The 18,603-nt window shown below is 43.0% G+C and overlaps 1 protein-coding gene across 2 annotated transcripts in view; it reads right to left on the bottom strand.

Moving 5' to 3' along the window:
• The window catches only part of ABTB3 (ankyrin repeat and BTB domain containing 3), a 184,649-nt gene that overhangs the window by 17,989 nt on the left and 148,057 nt on the right, over positions 1-18,603 (bottom strand). The window contains exons 5-11 of one of the 2 annotated variants that reach the window (XM_069859645.1): positions 17,895-18,060; positions 14,441-14,530; positions 11,198-11,299; positions 10,012-10,105; positions 9,767-9,902; positions 7,862-8,082; positions 6,218-6,396 (exon numbers count right to left, since the gene is read on the bottom strand). In XM_069859645.1, the coding sequence (XP_069715746.1) occupies positions 6,218-6,396; positions 7,862-8,082; positions 9,767-9,902; positions 10,012-10,105; positions 11,198-11,299; positions 14,441-14,530; positions 17,895-18,060 (988 nt within the window). The remainder of the gene's footprint in view (positions 1-6,217; positions 6,397-7,861; positions 8,083-9,766; positions 9,903-10,011; positions 10,106-11,197; positions 11,300-14,440; positions 14,531-17,894; positions 18,061-18,603) is intronic. The other variant, XM_069859654.1, reaches the window with a different exon arrangement.

Genomic DNA, 18,603 nt, shown 5'->3' with positions numbered 1-18,603 from the left:
CCCACAAGCAGGCACTTTAGCATCCTGGAATGTCTTCAGGGTTACTTCTAGTGCAGGTTCTGGTGTGCCTGTCTCCTCTGCAGAAAGCCCACATTTTTCTTCAGTTAAAGTATTTCAGTCATCAGCCAAAATACTCTGTTTTCAAGTGTTAATTTTTTCAAAAAAGGTTAAGTATAATGTGGAGAACAAATAGTTTACTGAAACCTGTCATTACAGCAAACTCAATTTTCTGTTCAAAAGCAGTTTAACAAGGAAGTAAAATGTCACCCAGAATACAGGGGTCTTTCCTAATCCATCTCCAGACAAAAGAAATATGCACGGCACTCTCCCAGGGGAGGGCTTTCTCCTAGGAGTTGAGCATGACCCAGCGCCTGCCTGTGCACCATACAAGTTCACCTCTCCCCTCTACCCTAAGCCCTTCGTGCAGAACAGGGTGCTCTGGCTTCATACAGCAAAACAGAGCTTCACTCAAGCCCATCTTAAATATTCATTTCAGCCCTTCATGAATCAAAAGGAAAAAGGATGAGATTTCTAACTCGTAACTCTAACTCCAGCATCATTTTCTAGGTCACATGCGGACCTAGGCAGAAAGCTGATGTTTGCTGACCACTGTGCCTGGACTTCGTATAGCAGATGCACCAGGTGAGTCAGTTGACATCTCTGAGGAACGTCTACCAACATTTGTATTAGAGGAATTAAATCCAGAAATTCCATAGCAATAAAGAAATAGGATGCTCATCCCAAGCTTCATCCTCCTCTGAATATTTCGCTGCAACAGAGCAGGCAGGTGTTTCAGCCTTTCCTCCTGCTTTCTGTTTGTTGGAGATGTAAAGATTTTTCTTTCAGTAGCTACTACACATGTGACAGAGGCTACATGCTGCTATTTCTGAAAAGATATATTAAAAAAACCAAACCCCAAACTTTACTTTCTAAGAGATTCTGGATTGTAAGAGGCTGAGTCGCAATTCAGTAAGTGCTTTAGCTTTTGAATTTTATAGGCCAGGTTTCTTAAGACAGCCAGATGTCTGAATCCTCTTGGAGTTTTAAAATCTAGTTATTGTTTTGAATTGTTACTTGTGCTCAATGACTGTCAACTCCAGACTGATGAGTGTTATTCAAACAGCTCAGCCTTCCACGAGAGCTTTTGCACCCTGCAGCTTTCTTCAGCTGTTTATAGGCAGCACTGCCATTTATAGAATTTGTGAAATTCTACAAGACTTTTCAATTCCAAGGAAATATCTTTGCAAATATATTTCCTGTATCTTTCAACACGCCTGGCTGCACTGTGTGATCAATACCTCGTTAATGGGCTAAATTTTAAAATAAACCACCTTGTTACTATTGGAAAGCATGAAGAGAAAGCTGCAGAACCCAACTGAGGAAGGGCAATGAAGGATCCCTCCCTGGACTTTTCAAGCTGATTTTGTCTTGGACAATATGCTGTCTGGAATATTCATAGTCCTAAGCCAAGTTTTCCTGGTGTGAAGCACCTCCAGTGCCAGGCAGAGCTTCAGACAATGCCTCAGCATGTGTGCTCCATGCACATGTGGACTAACACACACACTGCAGCAATGCATGACCACAAAGGATCCAAATAATGGTAAACAGCAGCTCCTTGCCCATACTACAGGGAGGAAAGGAGAAGGTTGGAAGAGATAATTTGGAATTAAAAGACTGTATTTGTTCTCAAAAGATCCAGGCCAAGGACAATCTGATCTAAACTGCTGTGCACAGAAAATGCGGCAGATGAAACTGGCTCGTATAACCAGCAATGGTGCTGGCTCATCTGCATGAATGGAGCTGGGTGATTTTAATGACAATTCAAGCTCACGCTGAGTTCTGGAGTGGAAATCTAAAACCAATCTCTTCCAAAGGCCAGATGTGTTTACCTTCCAAGATTTTGGTCTTGAGTCTCTCTTTTCACGTTGTGGAAATGTCAAGATCAACCTGAAACAGCTCCAGGATTTCCATAGACAAGAGGACACAGAAGCATCCTGTACATTCATTACATTATCCTCACGAGAACCTTCCCGCAAAACCAGAAAAGCTGAAATACGAGTCCCATATCAGGCACTACAAGCCCACAGATCTGGGTGCAGCCTTCATGCAGCTCTTTTAAAAGTCTTTATTTGGGGGTGCTCAGTCTCTAAATTGTGGGCAGTCCTCAAAAATATATCTACTTCTCAGGGAAATACCATCTCCCAGTGTGGAGCAGGAGGGCAATCCAGCTCAGAGCCAAGTTCAAGAAAATCAAACGTCAACCTTGTCTGGCGGCAAAGGAGAGCTTCCCATGAGAAATTCAGGGGTTTCCCCAGGCCAAAAAGAGCACAACAAAGATTTTGATAGGCAGAAATTCAGCTACATCTTCCTATCCTTCTTCTGTAACAAGATCTCCAGTGTCATCTTGGCTTTGAGGGACTCAGCTCTCTTCTAAGCAGCAGCTAAAGCTTAGCTCCGGGCTACTTGCTCCCAGAAGTGACACTCCAGCTTTGGTCTCATGCAGCCCTGTCCAAAACATTTCTAGCAGGTTATATTTGTGTTCTTGTCTGCCACAAAGACTCAACCCATCCTGAAATGGGAGTGCCTTTCCTCCTTATCTGGTGGCCCAAGTCCATCATCATTGAAATCTTTAGTGCCAGAACCTTCCCAGTTGGAGTTCAGCTTGCTCTTTGGAAAATGCCTTAAACTGAGCTCTCCATGTCCTTTTTACTGATGCTGCTTTCTCTGGAGTATCTTGCCTCTAGTCTTTGGTTTGGTAACGACCTAGGTTCACTGCACGACAGCAGGAACCACAGGGGGAGCATGTGCAAAGCAATTCTCTGCCTGTTCTTGCAGCTCTGTGTTGCTGGCGTGGAAATACTGCCACTTCTCAGCTTTCCATCCAATTCTCAATGGTGCAGCTGATAAAGACTTTTAAAGACATGAAAGGAAATGAAAGTGCTCCGTCCCACTGAAGCCACCAGGAGCTGGGTACTGAACCCTTATTTGTGCATTTGGAAGTCCTCCTCCAGGGCTTTAGTGCAGCAGCGAACAACCAATGTGCAATCTATTCACTGTTCTTCCCCACTTATTTCACAGCTTGAAGAGAGGCGATAAAACTAGGGACTTCAGCTCAACCAGTTTTGCCTGATTTGCCAGTTTGTTTTTGGGTTTCTTTTGCCATTCTGTGTTCCAGCATCAGCACTTCTGCAAATTTTATTTTAATTTCTATTTTCAGCATCCTGGCACACAACTGGGAGTGGAGTGCCACCCTGCAGGACACCAGCATCAGTGCTAGTTGGTGGCAGAGCTCACACATAAACCCTCACATCTGGACACTCTAGGAAGAGACATTTTAAAAAACATCTATAAGACAAAAGAGATTCCATACATCTGATGGTGTTCTGGTAGGTACTGGCTATATTTTCTTTAACATTTTCATTTTTGTAGTAATTGGCCTTTTTGCACAGCCTGGGAACCTGCAAGAACATTTTGTCCAGCAGTGCAAAGTGAGGGCAGAAGGCATGCTTCCTACTCTAAGACCTGCCCTATGTTTCTGTGCAATTTCTGGAGAGTCTCTCTGGACAAATTACTCAAATTACAAATTGCTGTCTAGATTATCCAGGTTGTTACAGCTTCTGAAGCCAAGACTGCCACTCTACGAGGTGCTGAAAATCTGCCTGTTTAATTACCTCAGTTTCCCTGTTTGTACAGGGAGGATAAGATCTTCTTCTATGTTTCAACTCATTAATATTTGTAAATTGTTCTGAGATTACGGGATAGCTGGAACTATTTATAGGAATGCAAGATGCCATTTCCATTAGGTGCAAGTTGCCATGCAATTAAAATATACTAAGCATCACAATACGTAGCAAATGGGACATCTTGTTTCACATCAGCCAAGAAATGCTAAGTAGCTCTGTGCATCCTAGTTGCTTATTTTATTCTTTTTGCCCTGAAAAACTCATTAAGGAAATGTACTGGGCCAGACTGTGATGTTTAGCAAGAGTTGTAATCTCCCTCAAAATTCCCAGCCCACAGGGAAAAGGATGTCCATGTGGGCAAATCAAACTCCTCTCCCAACAGCTCTACAAAATGCAGCTTTACAATTTGCTGTCGAAAGAGAGGGATGTGAACCGCAGTTATGGCCCTTCTGCACCTCTTAAAGGAGATTTCCATTCTGTGGGTATATTTAAAGAACAGTTCCTGCTCTCAGCCCTTCAGCAAAAGAGAACAGAAGATCCTTTGAATCTCAATTTTCCTCAGCTGCCTTCTGCAGAGTGACCAGGGAGAACTTTTATTGGCTCAGTCTCCTACAAATGAATTTATTTTGATTTCTTCCAAAGGGTTGCATAGAGTCTATCCTCATTTCTGTCTGGGAGAGCTTTGTGAGAGGCCGTTTGGACAAGACTGCTGCAATAATTCATGCCATTTGCAGACAATTTGTAAACCGTTACAGTGTCCCAGAATGATTCATTATTTTTCTAAGAATATGAAGCAGTGTGTGTGTGTGCGCGTGTGTGTGTGTGTGAATATGCATGCTCATGAAGAGTGAAGACAGGCAGCTCCCCCAGGCCCAGAGGCAGGAATAATGATCAGCACAGATTTCTTTTTTGCCATTTAAGGTTTAGTTGTGGCATTTCAGTTGTTTTGCAGCTCCACATTTTAGGTTTTAAATGTACCCAAAGTAGAAGGCAGCAGTTTTATTTGTTTCTGTGACTACTACAAGGGACTCTGTAAGATCCAGTCTACCATGTCCCAAAGGTAAATACATGTAAACCACTTATTCAAATAATGATCACCGGCTTTGTCTTCAGCCACCCAGGAGAAGAGTAATTAAAGCCATACCTCATCCTAGATTACAAGGCCTAAACTTAATCTCCGTTAAGTTTTCAATACAATTAGTTTTATATCAGATTTCAAACCAAACAGCACCTTGCTGGTAGTTTCTGGATGAACACACGTTAACCCAAATGAGTTCAGAACAAGGAATCTACAAATCCCAGGATCTGTAATGATTTCCTAAAAGCTATGTTAAATATTCTCCATAAATATCCATCCAATAAAAACTAATCCCAAAGGGAAGACTGGTGGAAGCAAAAATCAGAACAATTGCTGGAACAAATATTCAAGATTTCCTTGGGACTACAGTCCAAGCCCTCCTTTGCAGCAGGATACAAAAAAAATATCCAAATAGGCTTTCCCTAGCTGTACTAAGTCCAGAACCCTTTAGTATTGAGCATCAGAATGCCTTCCCTTTTCACATTATTTAGGTTATTGCTGCAGGTGCTAAGAATTATTTGCTCCTTGCCATTACATGTAGAGTCAGGTGAGAAACTTTACTTACTTCCCAGTTAAACAATTAGGAGACCATAACAACATATATTGTGGCACATGAGAAAAAGAACAGCAATCAAATCCTTTTGATGCTTTTCATCATTAAAATCATTTTCTAGTAATGGTGAAGTTGATTGGGCACTCCTTGGGAATGACTGTCAGAGAGACTAGTGGAGAAGAGGCTGTTGGTTATAACAAGTTTTAAAAAGAAATAGCCTTTGCTAGGTAAGACATTTTCCTTTCCTTGCCTGCCTCATGAACATCACCTTTGCTATCTTACTTGCATAACCAATGGTACCTCCCTCAAAAGGTTTTGTTAGTGTCATTTGTCTGGCTAAGAAAATGTCAGCTAAAAGAATAAATCTGGCAAGGCTGCAGGTACCAACACTCACACAGAAGATTAAAAAAAAATTATCCTGTTGTCTGCTTGTAGAAACCAGTTCACCCACAAGTTTCATAGTCCAAATCCCACATGAAGGGAAAAGAAAGTCATGTGAGAAGTTAAAGAAATCCAAAGTAAACACGAATATTAGCTTTGTTGTACAGTCCTGTAAAACAAGTTGGGTAAAATTAGCCTTGGGTTGGTTTGGTTATCAACATCTTTTGCCATACTGCAGTGACTCTTTTGACTTTAATTTCAGAACTCTGCATCAGCTTCTGTTATCTCTCCAGCTTATTGTTAGCATCAGTATTAAGCTGTTCTAGTGGGAGATGCAATTAGCTTCTGTGTTTTTAACCCATGCTCTCACACTGAAAAAAACTGAGATACATAACACAAATATAATAACCCTGCACAGTCTAAACTAGATTTGGGACATTTGTGCAAAAACAATACTGCAAGCTTTGCGTCTTATGGGGTTGGAATGAGTCTGATTCCTTTAGAATGCGTGATTTATCCTACCTTACTGGCTTTCAGTATCTCAAACATCAGAGGCAACCCTTGTGTGATGAGCTCCTCTGTGTACTCTTCTTCCTGAATAGACTTGAATTCCTTCAGCAAGCACTGGATGAGAGGTCGTCGGTGCTGCTGGAAAGATGTGCGCAAAGATTCCAGCCACGTGTGCAGCGTCCAGGGAACACCTACAGATGGAAAAGTATATTCCCAGCTTCAGAAGATGATATGCCCTTCTGCTGTTTTACCTTTAGTTATGTTTAATCTTAGGATTTTAAGGAAAAGCTGCCAAATAACCCCCAAGAAATCAAATTCTTATTTATCCCTGATTGAGAAGGTTGGTGGTTATCAGGACATCCCAAACCTAATACACAAGGCTCTCCTCCAAGCACTAAAAGCTCGGAGCGCTAAAAGATGACTGTGGTCTCTCTGCTCATCTAGCCCTCAGCTTCTCTGCTGAGACTGCCAATTTGTGATAATTGCTGTGGTGCTCTGTGATGCAAAAGCCTTTTGGAAACTAGATTTACACTAGCTCATTTGTTTGAATGCAGCCCTGGAGAGCCATTAAAGAGTAAAAAAAAAAAAAAGATTTTGGTCACTACCCATCTGGATACAAACTGGTGGTCTTCAGATTAAAACTTTCTTTAAGCATTACTCCATGTCCTCTCCTGATCACTACCATTTTCCCTAAACAGTACTGGGCAAGTTAAGCAGATCAGCCTTTTCAAGTACTTTGTTGTGGGAGAACCACTCTCCAGGAACTTAAAGGGAACTGCTCACATGCACTGAGTGAAAAAGCACACAGAGCTAATGTACCTCTGCAGGCACTAGGCTGGAGGTGACCTAGTTTCTGCTTTTGCAGAATGGAGTGGGAGGAACCACAAGCCCGACGTTTGGCTACAAATCATTTTTCCTTCCACTTCAGCAAACGTCCAGTGCCTTGAGAGCAGCCCTGTTGCTGTCCTCTCCCTCATCGCCTGATGCTTTGCCTGCTCAGCCCACCCGGTGAGCCACCACCTAGACCACCACATGCCCCAACCCATGTCAGATGTCTCCAGGGCTGGAGAGGTGCACCAGGCAGAGGCACGCAAAGCACCTGATTCCCCTCTGAATGCGCATTAGCAGGGATGGTAAATGCACAGTCCATAACAATTTCCCTTCATGATACCCAACCAACCTCCACACGGGCAGAAGCGACTTCCCAGCAGTCTCGTATGATGTTCAGGCCTTGTGCTTGCACAGCTAGCACACCAAGAAGCCAGCCCTCAGAGGCTCACAAACCTCAGAAAATAAATGTCTTTAATGGTGAGCTGCTTTATGGAGAAGTGCAAAAGAAAAGCTGCTGGACGAGCCCCATGGCAGGCCAACACTGCACCCCAGAGCCTTAGCTAATGCTCTGACAAGCAGCAGTGAAGAATGCTGCTGGTGGAAACCACCCTATCCTACAGAAAAGCACCAGTGGCCTCCGAGCCAGGTACACTGTGGTGCCAAAAAGGGTCAGAAACCTGCTGGATCCCCCATCACCTTCTGCTTCCACAAGAATTGAGGAAGATGCAGCTGTGGTCAGTTTAAGCAACAGCCTGTCGAGAGAGAAGAGTTTCTTATAGCAGTCTCTCTGTGGAGGGAAAGGAGAGAGAGGGTGCTGGGACTGACCTATGCTCCGTATGTCAATGGTCACATCCACATAGCCGTGCTCGGCGCTGTGGTACATGGCCTCCTTCAGGGCTTTCATCTTGGCCTTGCTGTTGCGGCTGGCACAGAGCGGAGCTGCCGCCGAGTCAGGCAAGTCCGTCCCCTCAGCCAGGATCTCCTCCAGTGAGAGAATATCGCTCTTGTCCTTCTCTGGCTGAGCAAGCAGCTTACGAAAAACATTCCTGTCAATGACATCATGACAGAGAGAGGGAGAGAGGGAAAAAGAGGGTGGGAGAGCAGAGTCAGTGTCTAGGCTTTCATTGTGCCCAGGATACTTGCTGCAATGTGGCAAGTTAGGACATCTGTCCAGGAAATCACTCCAGTCAATGGCAGGACCAGTTGAAGGTAGACCTGACACAAGCAGCACTCCTGCGAGCCCGCCTGTATTGCCTGGGCCATGCCTGCAAGATGCTGCTGCCCTCACAGGAACCATACACAGATGTCACACAAGTGGCAGCATCTCATGGGAACAGAGACCCATGAGCTTAATATTACTTAAGGCTTCTTCCCAAAATCAGGGAAGACTAAGGTGCCTCTGAACGAGCTCTCAGGATTTTCACCATGGAGGCCACTTGAGAAGGGAGCTGCCTGGAGTTACCAAAAGCACCATCACTCACTTAACACTCAAAGCAGTCTGGGAAAGCTGGAGCAGCTAGACATTCAACAAGGCCAGTCAGGGCAGGTTCAAGCACATCTGGGACTACTCTGCAAAGCCACTGATCTGGCTGGGCTATCAAATAGCGAAGTTGAGACTTGGTGCCCTCAGATTTGTACCAGCGTTACCTTGTGTATCTCAACAAAGTTGCTCTTGGTTTCTGCAGCTGTGATAAGAGGAACCAGGCTGGCCCTCATCACACCTCTCTTGCACTCTGACATCCTGCCCACCCCTGCTCAGACCCCAGCATGGGGTCGCAGTGGGGCTTGGTGTCCCCTTGGTGTCCCCCAAACAAATCTGGGGAAGAAAGGGAAGGAGGAGGGTATGTGTACGTGTGGTGTATGGGTAGAACTGTAAGAGCCAGGGCCTGTGACATGCACAGCCAGCAGCCAAGCCAAGGAGAGCCCCACGTTCTGCTTGGGCACGTGGCTCCCACTCACACCAGCTGTCGGCAAGGCTGGAGCAGTGAACACTGGACTCCAATAACCAAACTGCCTTCTCTGTCCCAGGGATCCCTCACAGACTCCAGATGGGCAGCACTGTGCGAACCTGCCCTGACGTGCCATTAGCGTGTTGTTAGACTGGCAGCTCGTCTCTAAGCAAACAGATGGTAGGTACTGTCTCTAACCTGTATCTATGTTCCTCTGGATGGCTACAATCAGAAAAGTAGGAATGTGAAGATCATAATACTACTAATCCATTACACTGCAGTCAGCTCCTCAGCATTGCAAGATCATGCATGCCCGGTGCTCATTACATTACTTTTTGTTTTCCCCCACATTTGCAGCATACGTACAACACTAAGACACACAGGACTGTACAGTAAACACAGACGCAGAAACTCTGTTCAACGACAATTAAGGGTGCAGCAATACATATGCAATCCGCCTCAAACCTGAGAAATATGTCAATAAGAAATTCAGAAGGAATGTCTTTGGCATTCCTTTCTGCTGTCACATCAGCTACTATTTAACAACCACTGCATTTCAACACCACGAGGAGTCCCCTTCTTTAATTTTTATCATCAACTATCAAAAAGCAGCTTGTATCACCAATTGGTTAAATTCACATGCTAGCAAAAAGTCTTACATGCCTGCTCAGTTAGCAGCATGTTCGATTGCTCGTGCAGAACTTTCACCACCTGCTCAAACTGGGTGACCAGTCAAAAAATAAGCACTTGAAGGATGCCACTAGACTTGTTCCCACTCTACCTGTGTCCATGCGCAGCAGCCTGACTGAAAGAGTTCATGTCACCTTGTGGAGTCATGGAAATGCCATTCCTGTACATTGTTCCTATCATGGGGTCAGCTCCTCGCTCCAACAGCAAACTGACCAGTTCAAAATTTCCTGCAAGTCAAGAGATGCATTTTTACTTCTTCTAAAATCCAGTATTTGCTCACCTAAACCACAGTCCCTTATTGAAAATTTTATTACAGTGGGAGGAGAAAGTCCTTACCAGCAGCTGCTGCCAACTGTAGAGGAGTTTCAGAGTAATTTTCCTCTCCATGCTCCAAGGAACCTTCTACCTTTGCTCCAGCATCCAGCAACAGCTAGAAAGAAAATTCACCATTTAGAGCAACTGGGGGTATCACAGTTTTCAGAGTTCATGAACAGTGACCAATGAGAGTCTAATGTTTCCTGTTATCTGCAAACCAGATACGATGGAGACAAGTGACATGCAAATTCTGTCCATTTTTTCAAAGAGGCAAATTGATCCCTTTTTTCGCTCATCTTACACTGTCAAACACTAGGAGCACTAGTGTCCGACTTCAGAGCCAAAAAAGTGTAACTCTGTGTTTCTGAATGGGAAATGGGGTAAGGTCAGTGTTAAGAAATAATGTGCTGAAGATGGTGTACTGAAAATTAGCGCGACAAGCATCCTTCCTTCACGATCTTCTACAAGCCCAGCACCATCCTAAAATGGATCAGATTTCAATTGCCTCTATCTTTCATATAAAGTCATGGCAAAAAGAAAGGCAACATTAAGAACCAATTGCAGCAAAGAGTCCAAAAGCCGTGATCTCCACTGGGGACACTTCCACGTAAATAACAACAATGCTGAAAACAAAAGCAGCCAAGGAGAGCAGGATGGAGCCTGTGCTCCAGCCCCCCCTTGGCCATTTCTGTCTCGAGGCCTTCATAGTTCTGGCGTTTCATTAAGTATGCCATAGATACAGCTGTTTTGAAGAATAAACCTCGACTTTTGAGATGCCAAAGCACAGAACCAGCATATCCCACACGATGCCTCACTGGGGTAAGGTGAGCGAGCAGCAAGGGCTGCTGTCCACCTCACCCACACCAAGGCCACAGTTTTGTGTCTGCTAGAATATTATAGCCTATGAAAATGTAATGAATGAACAAACAAACACATAAAACAAGTGGTCAGGAAGGAGCACAAGGAGTTGTCAGACTTTCTTTGGTGCAACTTTGCTTCAAAAATTGTCCTATTTAAACCTCATATTGGTTAAGGTTTGAACATTGTATTCATTACATAATAGGTCTATTATATATCAGTACACTCTAGAAGAAGCACAAGTAACCAATATGAGTATGACAAAAGGATACTGGTTTGAGATGGATGTAAGCAGAACTGAAGAGGAGAAACAAAAGAATGAGATGCAGGTAGGGAAATACAATAATACCTGAACTACAGGAATATGTCCATGCAACACAGCAAATGTCAGAGCTGTCCAATGGCGGGTCTCAGGGTGGACGGATGGGTATTTATGAGCAGTACTGACAACCTACAAACAAATTAAAGTTATTTTTTTAAAGAGCTATAAGTAATAAAATTCAACCTGCCTGAAAGCCAGGCATGTGAGGGAGTAAGTGAAAGAGAAAACCTGGGAAATGTGCTTTATAAAATGTTTGGCTTCATTTTTTTTCCTGTAAAAATTTTCTCAATATTAAACATGTTCATGCTGATTTGACAGCTTGAATAGAGATCATACCAAATGAAGTCTTTTTACCAACTTCTGTAGCTCCATCTAAACCACTGGCCACGAGATACTTTTGCACATGGTCAAAACATCCACAGCCGGTTACAGCAGCACACACTGGGGAGGCAGGGACGGATCAGGATGCTCACAGCTAAGGACTTCTCCCACTGACTTTTCCAGACCATCTATCAACAGCCCCAGGTCTTGGGATTGCTCCAGGTCCAAAGAAATTCTTTCCACATAAATCAGTATGACTTTTGTCACTGCCATCATGAAAGACATATCACAAGCCCTATGCTAGAGTTCACAAGCATGCTTCCAGGGTCCTCCTCTCCCACTGGAGTTAAAAATACAGGCGAGAAGAGATGAGGCAGAGTGGCACTTCTGAAATATTTTAATAAATCTCCTTTTTACTGCTTTCTCCTATCTGAGTTGAGTTAAAAGAGCAGGGTGGTGACAGTTAAAAAAAGAGAAGCAAACTGTATCCTCAGAAAACAAAATGGTATTTTTCACATTGCTCCTTCCATTTTCTACGTTTTAGTGCTTGACGCCTCTAATGTAGACACTGTAGAAGATGAATAACCACTCTTTGCTTCAGTTTCCTTGTCTTAAAGATGAGGTTATTAATATTGATGAGGTTCACAAAGATGGTAAAATCTAATGAACAGTTGCAATCCGAGACTGCACACTCAGATGGAGTGTGACACTAAAATTCAAAATCTTATTATTGAACTTCAGAGGATGACTAAAATCAGAGTAAAAGATGCACCACCTCTCCATATCATCAGCCAGGTATGCTTTCACTATCTTGTCTGAAGTACTTTTACCCACGTAGGGGAGCAGGGTCAGTTATTAAATTGTCGGTTGCATTAGCAGCTCGCATTTCCAAGTGCCACATGCAGCATTTTGCTAGAAGCACAGGACAAAGTCCTCAGTCCCAAGGACAGGGATGAGGACAAAATCTGAAGAGCCCATGCAGATCCCACAGCTTGCGAGAGGGGCAGATCTGCACTTGGCTTTTATCACCCAGATTTGCCAAAGAGAGAGCCTGAAGTGCAAAAGAATTGTGCTGGTGTCTGAGCACAAGCATGGGGCTTCTTTGGGTCTAGGTTTGCTTAGAAGGAAGGGGATTGAACAGCTCGAGCCTTGAAGTTCAGCCTGGGGAGCAAGAGCAGCAGAGGGAGAGGATGGGCAGGGTCACAGTTCAGTGAACACATCCAGCTCCTCCTCAAAAACAGATTCCCACTGCTGTTCAGAGCAGCCCACGGCAAGCGGCAAAGAAAACGAAGTAATTTTAACTCCTTTGCTCCTTTTTTTTTTTTGTTTCGTTTTTTATTTGGTATTTGCAAAAGACCTGTGGTTCACTGGACTTTTAAGGCCTCAGTTGAGATTAGCTGAGCAGCTTCAGGTCCTACTGACTGTAGGGTGAATTGCAGCTTCTCAGCACATCTGGAAATTAGTCTATTTTCACTAAAGATGGGCAGCATTTGAAGCTACTTTTGGAAACATATATATATATATATATAACTGATTTGCAAAGTGAAAGGAGGAAAATGATGCAGGCACCTGACAGTGTATTTATTTTTGCTCATGGTTGATTTGCCTTTTTTTTCATGTAATTGCACAGTTGGTTGTGGTGTGCACAAATCATCTTATAATTGCACACCATAATTATTCACAGTCCTTGTCCCAAAGTGTTTTCATTTGATTTCAGAGCAAACACTCTACAGAAATGAATCAGGAAGGTTCACACTCCTCACTGGAGCTGTTGTCTTAAATGTCAGCAGTTGCAGAAAGACAAAACTGTTTAAATTTGCATGTGGTTCAAATCTGGAAGATTACTGGAGCAACTGGGAGTACTGCTCCTCAAAAAAACTTGTCCTAGGAACTAAATAAAGCCATCTCACCTCTGAGCCACAGGCAGGGTTTTAAAGGAGAGATGAGTCTCCATGCCCCTCCAGTCTTTGGTGCGCCTGTCGAGAGTGCTAAGAAGGGTTCAAGTATTCAATTATTGCTGGCTCTTGAGGGTGATGTGCATGAATTTGAGGAACTGAAATCATCAGCTGATTTCACATGAGCCACCAAACAGCAATCAGATAGTAATGACTATCAGTCTCTTACAGGTGACATCCATTTCTACTTTTAAATTAGATTTTTTAGAAGTGCAAAATGTCTGGCTGAAAGCAGTGACTACAATTTATCAGCTCACTCAAGTCCAAACAGAACAGATGGAACACAGATAAGTGAAGCAGACAGCTTAATTTACTCATGACCTCAACAAATTGAAGCTGGAATCATTAACAAACAATTCGTTCTCAGATTTTCAAATGGCCCTTTAAAAACGTACATACCTGCATTGCACAGATTTGGATCACAATCTGTTTGGTGGATAGATTGTGTAAGATATGATGTGCATTCATCAAAGAGACGTATATATTCTAGAAGCTTCAAGCTCTTCATCCAACAGTTTTTAGCCCAAGGCACTTTGTAAAACAAAACAGTGGAACCTACGCTGCACTTGCGAGGCAGGGATGCTTAGTTGAAACATACCAGTGCATAGAAATGCTTGAGCTTTGACAGGTTATCAGATGGGTATTTCTTTTACCCTCTTCATTTTAACTCAGGTGAGATTCAAGGAATCCTTCCAATATCGTTAGAGCTTTTCTCCATGCTAGTGCCAATGCCTGTATTCATTTGCAGTGTGCAAACACAACTAAATCAATATTACCTTTGGGTAAGTCCGATGACTTGACTCTCTGTGCAGTGAATCCCAATGTTAACCTAATGCAGTTTGACGTCACTATTCATTTCAAGCAGGGTCATCCAGGCCAAGGCAAATTTATTTTCTTTTAATTCTTGGCATTTTGTCTTGGCTACAGTTTCGGGGAGTAGTTTATGATGTAAACAAATAACAGAACAAAGATATAACCAACAAAAAGTCCTCACCTCAGCATTCAGATCTGCTCCAGCATCTAGCAGCATCTGCACCATAGCCTCATCACCCCTGACACAAGCATACATCAGTGGAGTCATGCCCTAGTCATTTTTTGGAGTTAAAAAACAAAGGAATTCACAAATTTAACACATAACTCTCTTTGATGTTTTTCAACAATTATTTAAGTATATATCATCAAGACTAACAGTATGTATTTAATGAAAGCCATTACCTCTGTAACAGACATGACCCTTGGATTACCAAAAACCAACCATTTCTGTCAAATATCTATTTTTGTTGCAACATGTGTTGACCTTTTTTTTTTCAAGTTATTCTCAGCATCCTCAGCATGGTGAGTGAAACCAGGCTTGTCAGCCTCATCTCCATCTTCATATACTAAACTGAGCATCTTTGTCTTTGGGGCCCCACTAGAGAAACATCTTTATCAAAGCAATCATAATTCCACTGGTATTTTAAAAAGATAGTAACTCTATTCAGTTTTCTGTGATCACACTTCCATAATATCTAACTTTCTAACCACTGAAAGAGCCTTTAAAAACATCCCAGACTCTTCTTAAGATAGGTTAGATTCAGGCACAGCTTTTTCAACACAGCTATCGTAAGGGGCTGGAAATGCAAAGTCTTTGTATAGCGCTGCCTAGCAAACAAGGACTTAATTTTAAATGAAATGCCAGACGTTGTGCAAATTGCTGGCTCTAGGAAAACGTGGCCTTGTTTGGAGGAAAAGTAGATTAAGTGACCCCTCACTACAAAATCACCACAATGCAATTTGTATTAATCTGAAATACCTCCTGCGGCTGATCACTATTTCCCTTAAGATAAGTGTTACTGCGGCGGTGGTAATGAGTCCAGAAAAAAACATGTAAAAAAAATCATTAAATGTACCGTAAATTATAACAGAAAAGCTGCTTATTAAATACAGTAGGGGGTGTTGATCAACAACCACCAGTTGTTTTGCAGTAAATCTACTGCAGCTACCTCTGATGCATGTTTATAGCCTACTGTCGACATCCCCTGGTAAATTTGCTGTCAGACAATAGCCCGTTTACTGTTTAACCTGAGTGCTGCTGCAAAGTGAAATTATTTTCAGAGAAACTGGAGCTGCCCAGCATGGCCAGACACCTAGCTGTGACACTGCTCTTCCTAGAAAGAACCCAGCACTAATATTTTTGCTTAACTGCCCCATTTTTCCTGTTTGCATGCAGGGCTTAAGAAAGTCAGTGCTTACGTACAGAAGGGCTGCCCTTGTAGAGAAAATATAAATTAAGGTTTGCCCCTGCAAGTTACTTGGAGCCCACCAGAAACATTTTGAGCATTTCATGGGATCAAGTCCACAGTGCACAAGGAGAAAGGGGAAAGGTATTTGGGGGCCTCATGCCATTAGTAAGAAAAAGGTTCACACAGGCTAAGGAGAGTTCTTGGTTGACTTGGAGTTACTTGCAAAGGGAATTTGAAACTACTTCAGCTACAGTCAGTGGCAAAATATTTCCTTTGTCAGTCAATAAACACTACAGGAACAAACAGGAGCATAAGGATGACAAAAAAACTGGGTTTGAACCTTGAAACACGGGGATAGGATAGCAGCTTAGAATTAAATGCGTGTTCCTGCAAACTGTTATTTCAATTTCTGTAAGTGCTGTCATTTGATAATTAAATCAAGTGTTTACCATGGGGGGTCTAATCAGATCTGAAGAAAAGAACTTGAAAACCTCATGCCAGGCTCCCCCTTGTAAGAGGCAGCATGGGGGCAGCTGTGGCAAAGAACTTCGCAGCAAAGCCTGGAGCAAAGGGCCTACCTGGGGACCACACAGGATATTTTGTACCTGCTGAAGCTGAAGAAGGACTTAGCACTGACTAAAAAGTGGCCCAGAATGTCATGGTGCAGTATCAGGGCTCAAAAGAGTTAATGAGGTTTCTAACCTCCTCTCTTTTTGCACTGCTGTCCCTGCTGCTTTTGCCTCTGCTGGCCCTCCTGGCTTGCTCTGCAGCTCAGCTTTGTGCTGCAGCATCACTTGGCCCCATCTCTTTGCACATGGGAAGAATGGATTTTTAATAAGCCCATCATTAGTGTTCAACACACACACAGGAATACAGTAGCAACGTGTAGAATCAATGCAAAGGGCATTTAGCTCTTGGCAAAATAAAAAATTACTTTTTCACTCAGCCTTGCATCACTTAGGGCTCTGTCCTGCAAAATGTGGGATCCTACAAGATGTGGGATGTTGGATCCAGTGTAGCATTTAAGTATAGGCATAACTTTTACTCAGATAGGATGTAAGCATATGTTCAGAGTTAAGCATATGATTAGGTACTTAGATGAATAAAGCTAAAGTGTTCCCAAGTTTCAGCCTAGAGAACACAGAAAATATGCTGTGAAAAATTTCCAGGTTCAGACTAACTCAAAATAATAATAATTTTGAAAAGTATAATATATCAATCTTGGGACAAGCAGTCTGATACTATTTTTGTTCTGGGAGTACTAACCTCTTCTAAATCTTTTCTCAAACAAATCCACAATATTGACTCAGACTGAAGCTACTAAACAGCAATGTAACTCAAATTCCTGGAGCAGCTTTCATCTCAGAAGACCCAAATCCACTAACAGTGCAGTTCCTGTCACAAGTGACCACCTCAGGGGTGGCAGCCACCTGCCTCCTTCCAAAAAGGATGCCACAGCTCAGGGAACATGCAGTGGCACATTCATCAGGGGCATCAAAAAATCCAGGGGACTCATTTCAAAAGGGAACAGTAGTGTTCATGGCCACTGCTTCCCTCTGGGAAGGGAAACCACCTTGGTGAGCATCAGAGTTCAACAGACTGTTGCCAGTAGCTAGCTGCAGAGGCAGGTTTACCTCTGGACACAACCCCATGGAAGTGTAAATCCAGGAAAATTTAGGCTACTCAATTGGTGGATGTTGGCCATAACAGCCAACACTGGGTAATACTGCAGAGATACTTTCACATCTGGAAGGGCAATTCAAACTGGGATGAACTCAATTAAATAGTGCCAGTCATAAACTGTTTCATACCAGGGGTTTGGTGGTGCACATGAAATGCATTGCAGACGCCAGGGCAGTGTTCAGTGGAAGCATGTTCACCTCACATCACCCTGCTCCACACCACTGTTCATGGCTTTGAAACAGTATTAAGTACTCAGATCAACGCTAAAACTCTCCTGGAATCTCATTTTGGCTTCACAAGACTCAGTTCACTGTTAAGATTTTAGGGGATGCATTCACCCTCATGATTTACCTTAGTACCAATGAATCAATATGACTCAAAGAGACCAAACTTAAAGTAGATGTTCACCTGACGGTGCTTTAACTCAATGCAGGGAAAACATTAAGGCTCTAAGTTTAACTGAAAGCCAGGGCTCATTTTTTGTAATAAGCAGACAAAACTCTCACATTTCACAGTTGCTTCTTTACATTTCTGTCTCGTTACCTGTTCACTCATGCTGTTAATCCCATCTGGCCCCAGCAAGGATATGGCTTGTTTAACCAGATCAGTTCGGCCACAGTTGAGCATCCGGAAACCCAGGTCCTGCTTGAACTTTGCTTCAGTGGCAACTGCATCCAGTTTCCGAGATGCACAAAAACAGTCGTCGATTCTGTGGACAGGAGAAATAAACTCTCTCAGAGGACAATTGGAGGACAGACTCTGTTGTCCCTAGGAAAATAATACTTTGCCCTATCTTTGAAGTATGTAGGTCATGCACACATCCATTGGTCTATCTTGAATGGGACAAGTTATGCATTTTATAAAAAAATGGGAAAAAAGGCACAGCTTTCACTTGATTTTGTTCCCCCATTTAAAAAATGCATAACACTTTCTCACTGTAAGCTGTCTCTCTGCATGGCTAGGTTATCTGGTCCCCCTGATCTCTGAGAAGTTTCAGTGGCTTTAGTAAGCTTTGAACTTACATCAAGCGGATGTATGATCATTGACAATACAACAAAGTGAAAATAACGTCACTTGAATCACAGAATCATAGAATAACCAAGTTGGAAGAGACCCACCAGATCATCGAGTCCAACCATGCCTATCAAATGAAATACCTTATCATTCCTATCATTGAAATGCCTTAAAGGATCTTATCAGCTCAGCCCTAGTAAGAGGGAAGCCTTTTTGGAGCATAAAGCGCAAGTCATAG

This window comes from Phaenicophaeus curvirostris, chromosome 1, assembly GCF_032191515.1.
Source record: "Phaenicophaeus curvirostris isolate KB17595 chromosome 1, BPBGC_Pcur_1.0, whole genome shotgun sequence".
NCBI lineage: Eukaryota > Metazoa > Chordata > Aves > Cuculiformes > Cuculidae > Phaenicophaeus > Phaenicophaeus curvirostris.
The sequence above is the reverse complement of the archived record's forward strand: the minus strand, read 5'-3'. Positions and strand labels throughout refer to the sequence as shown.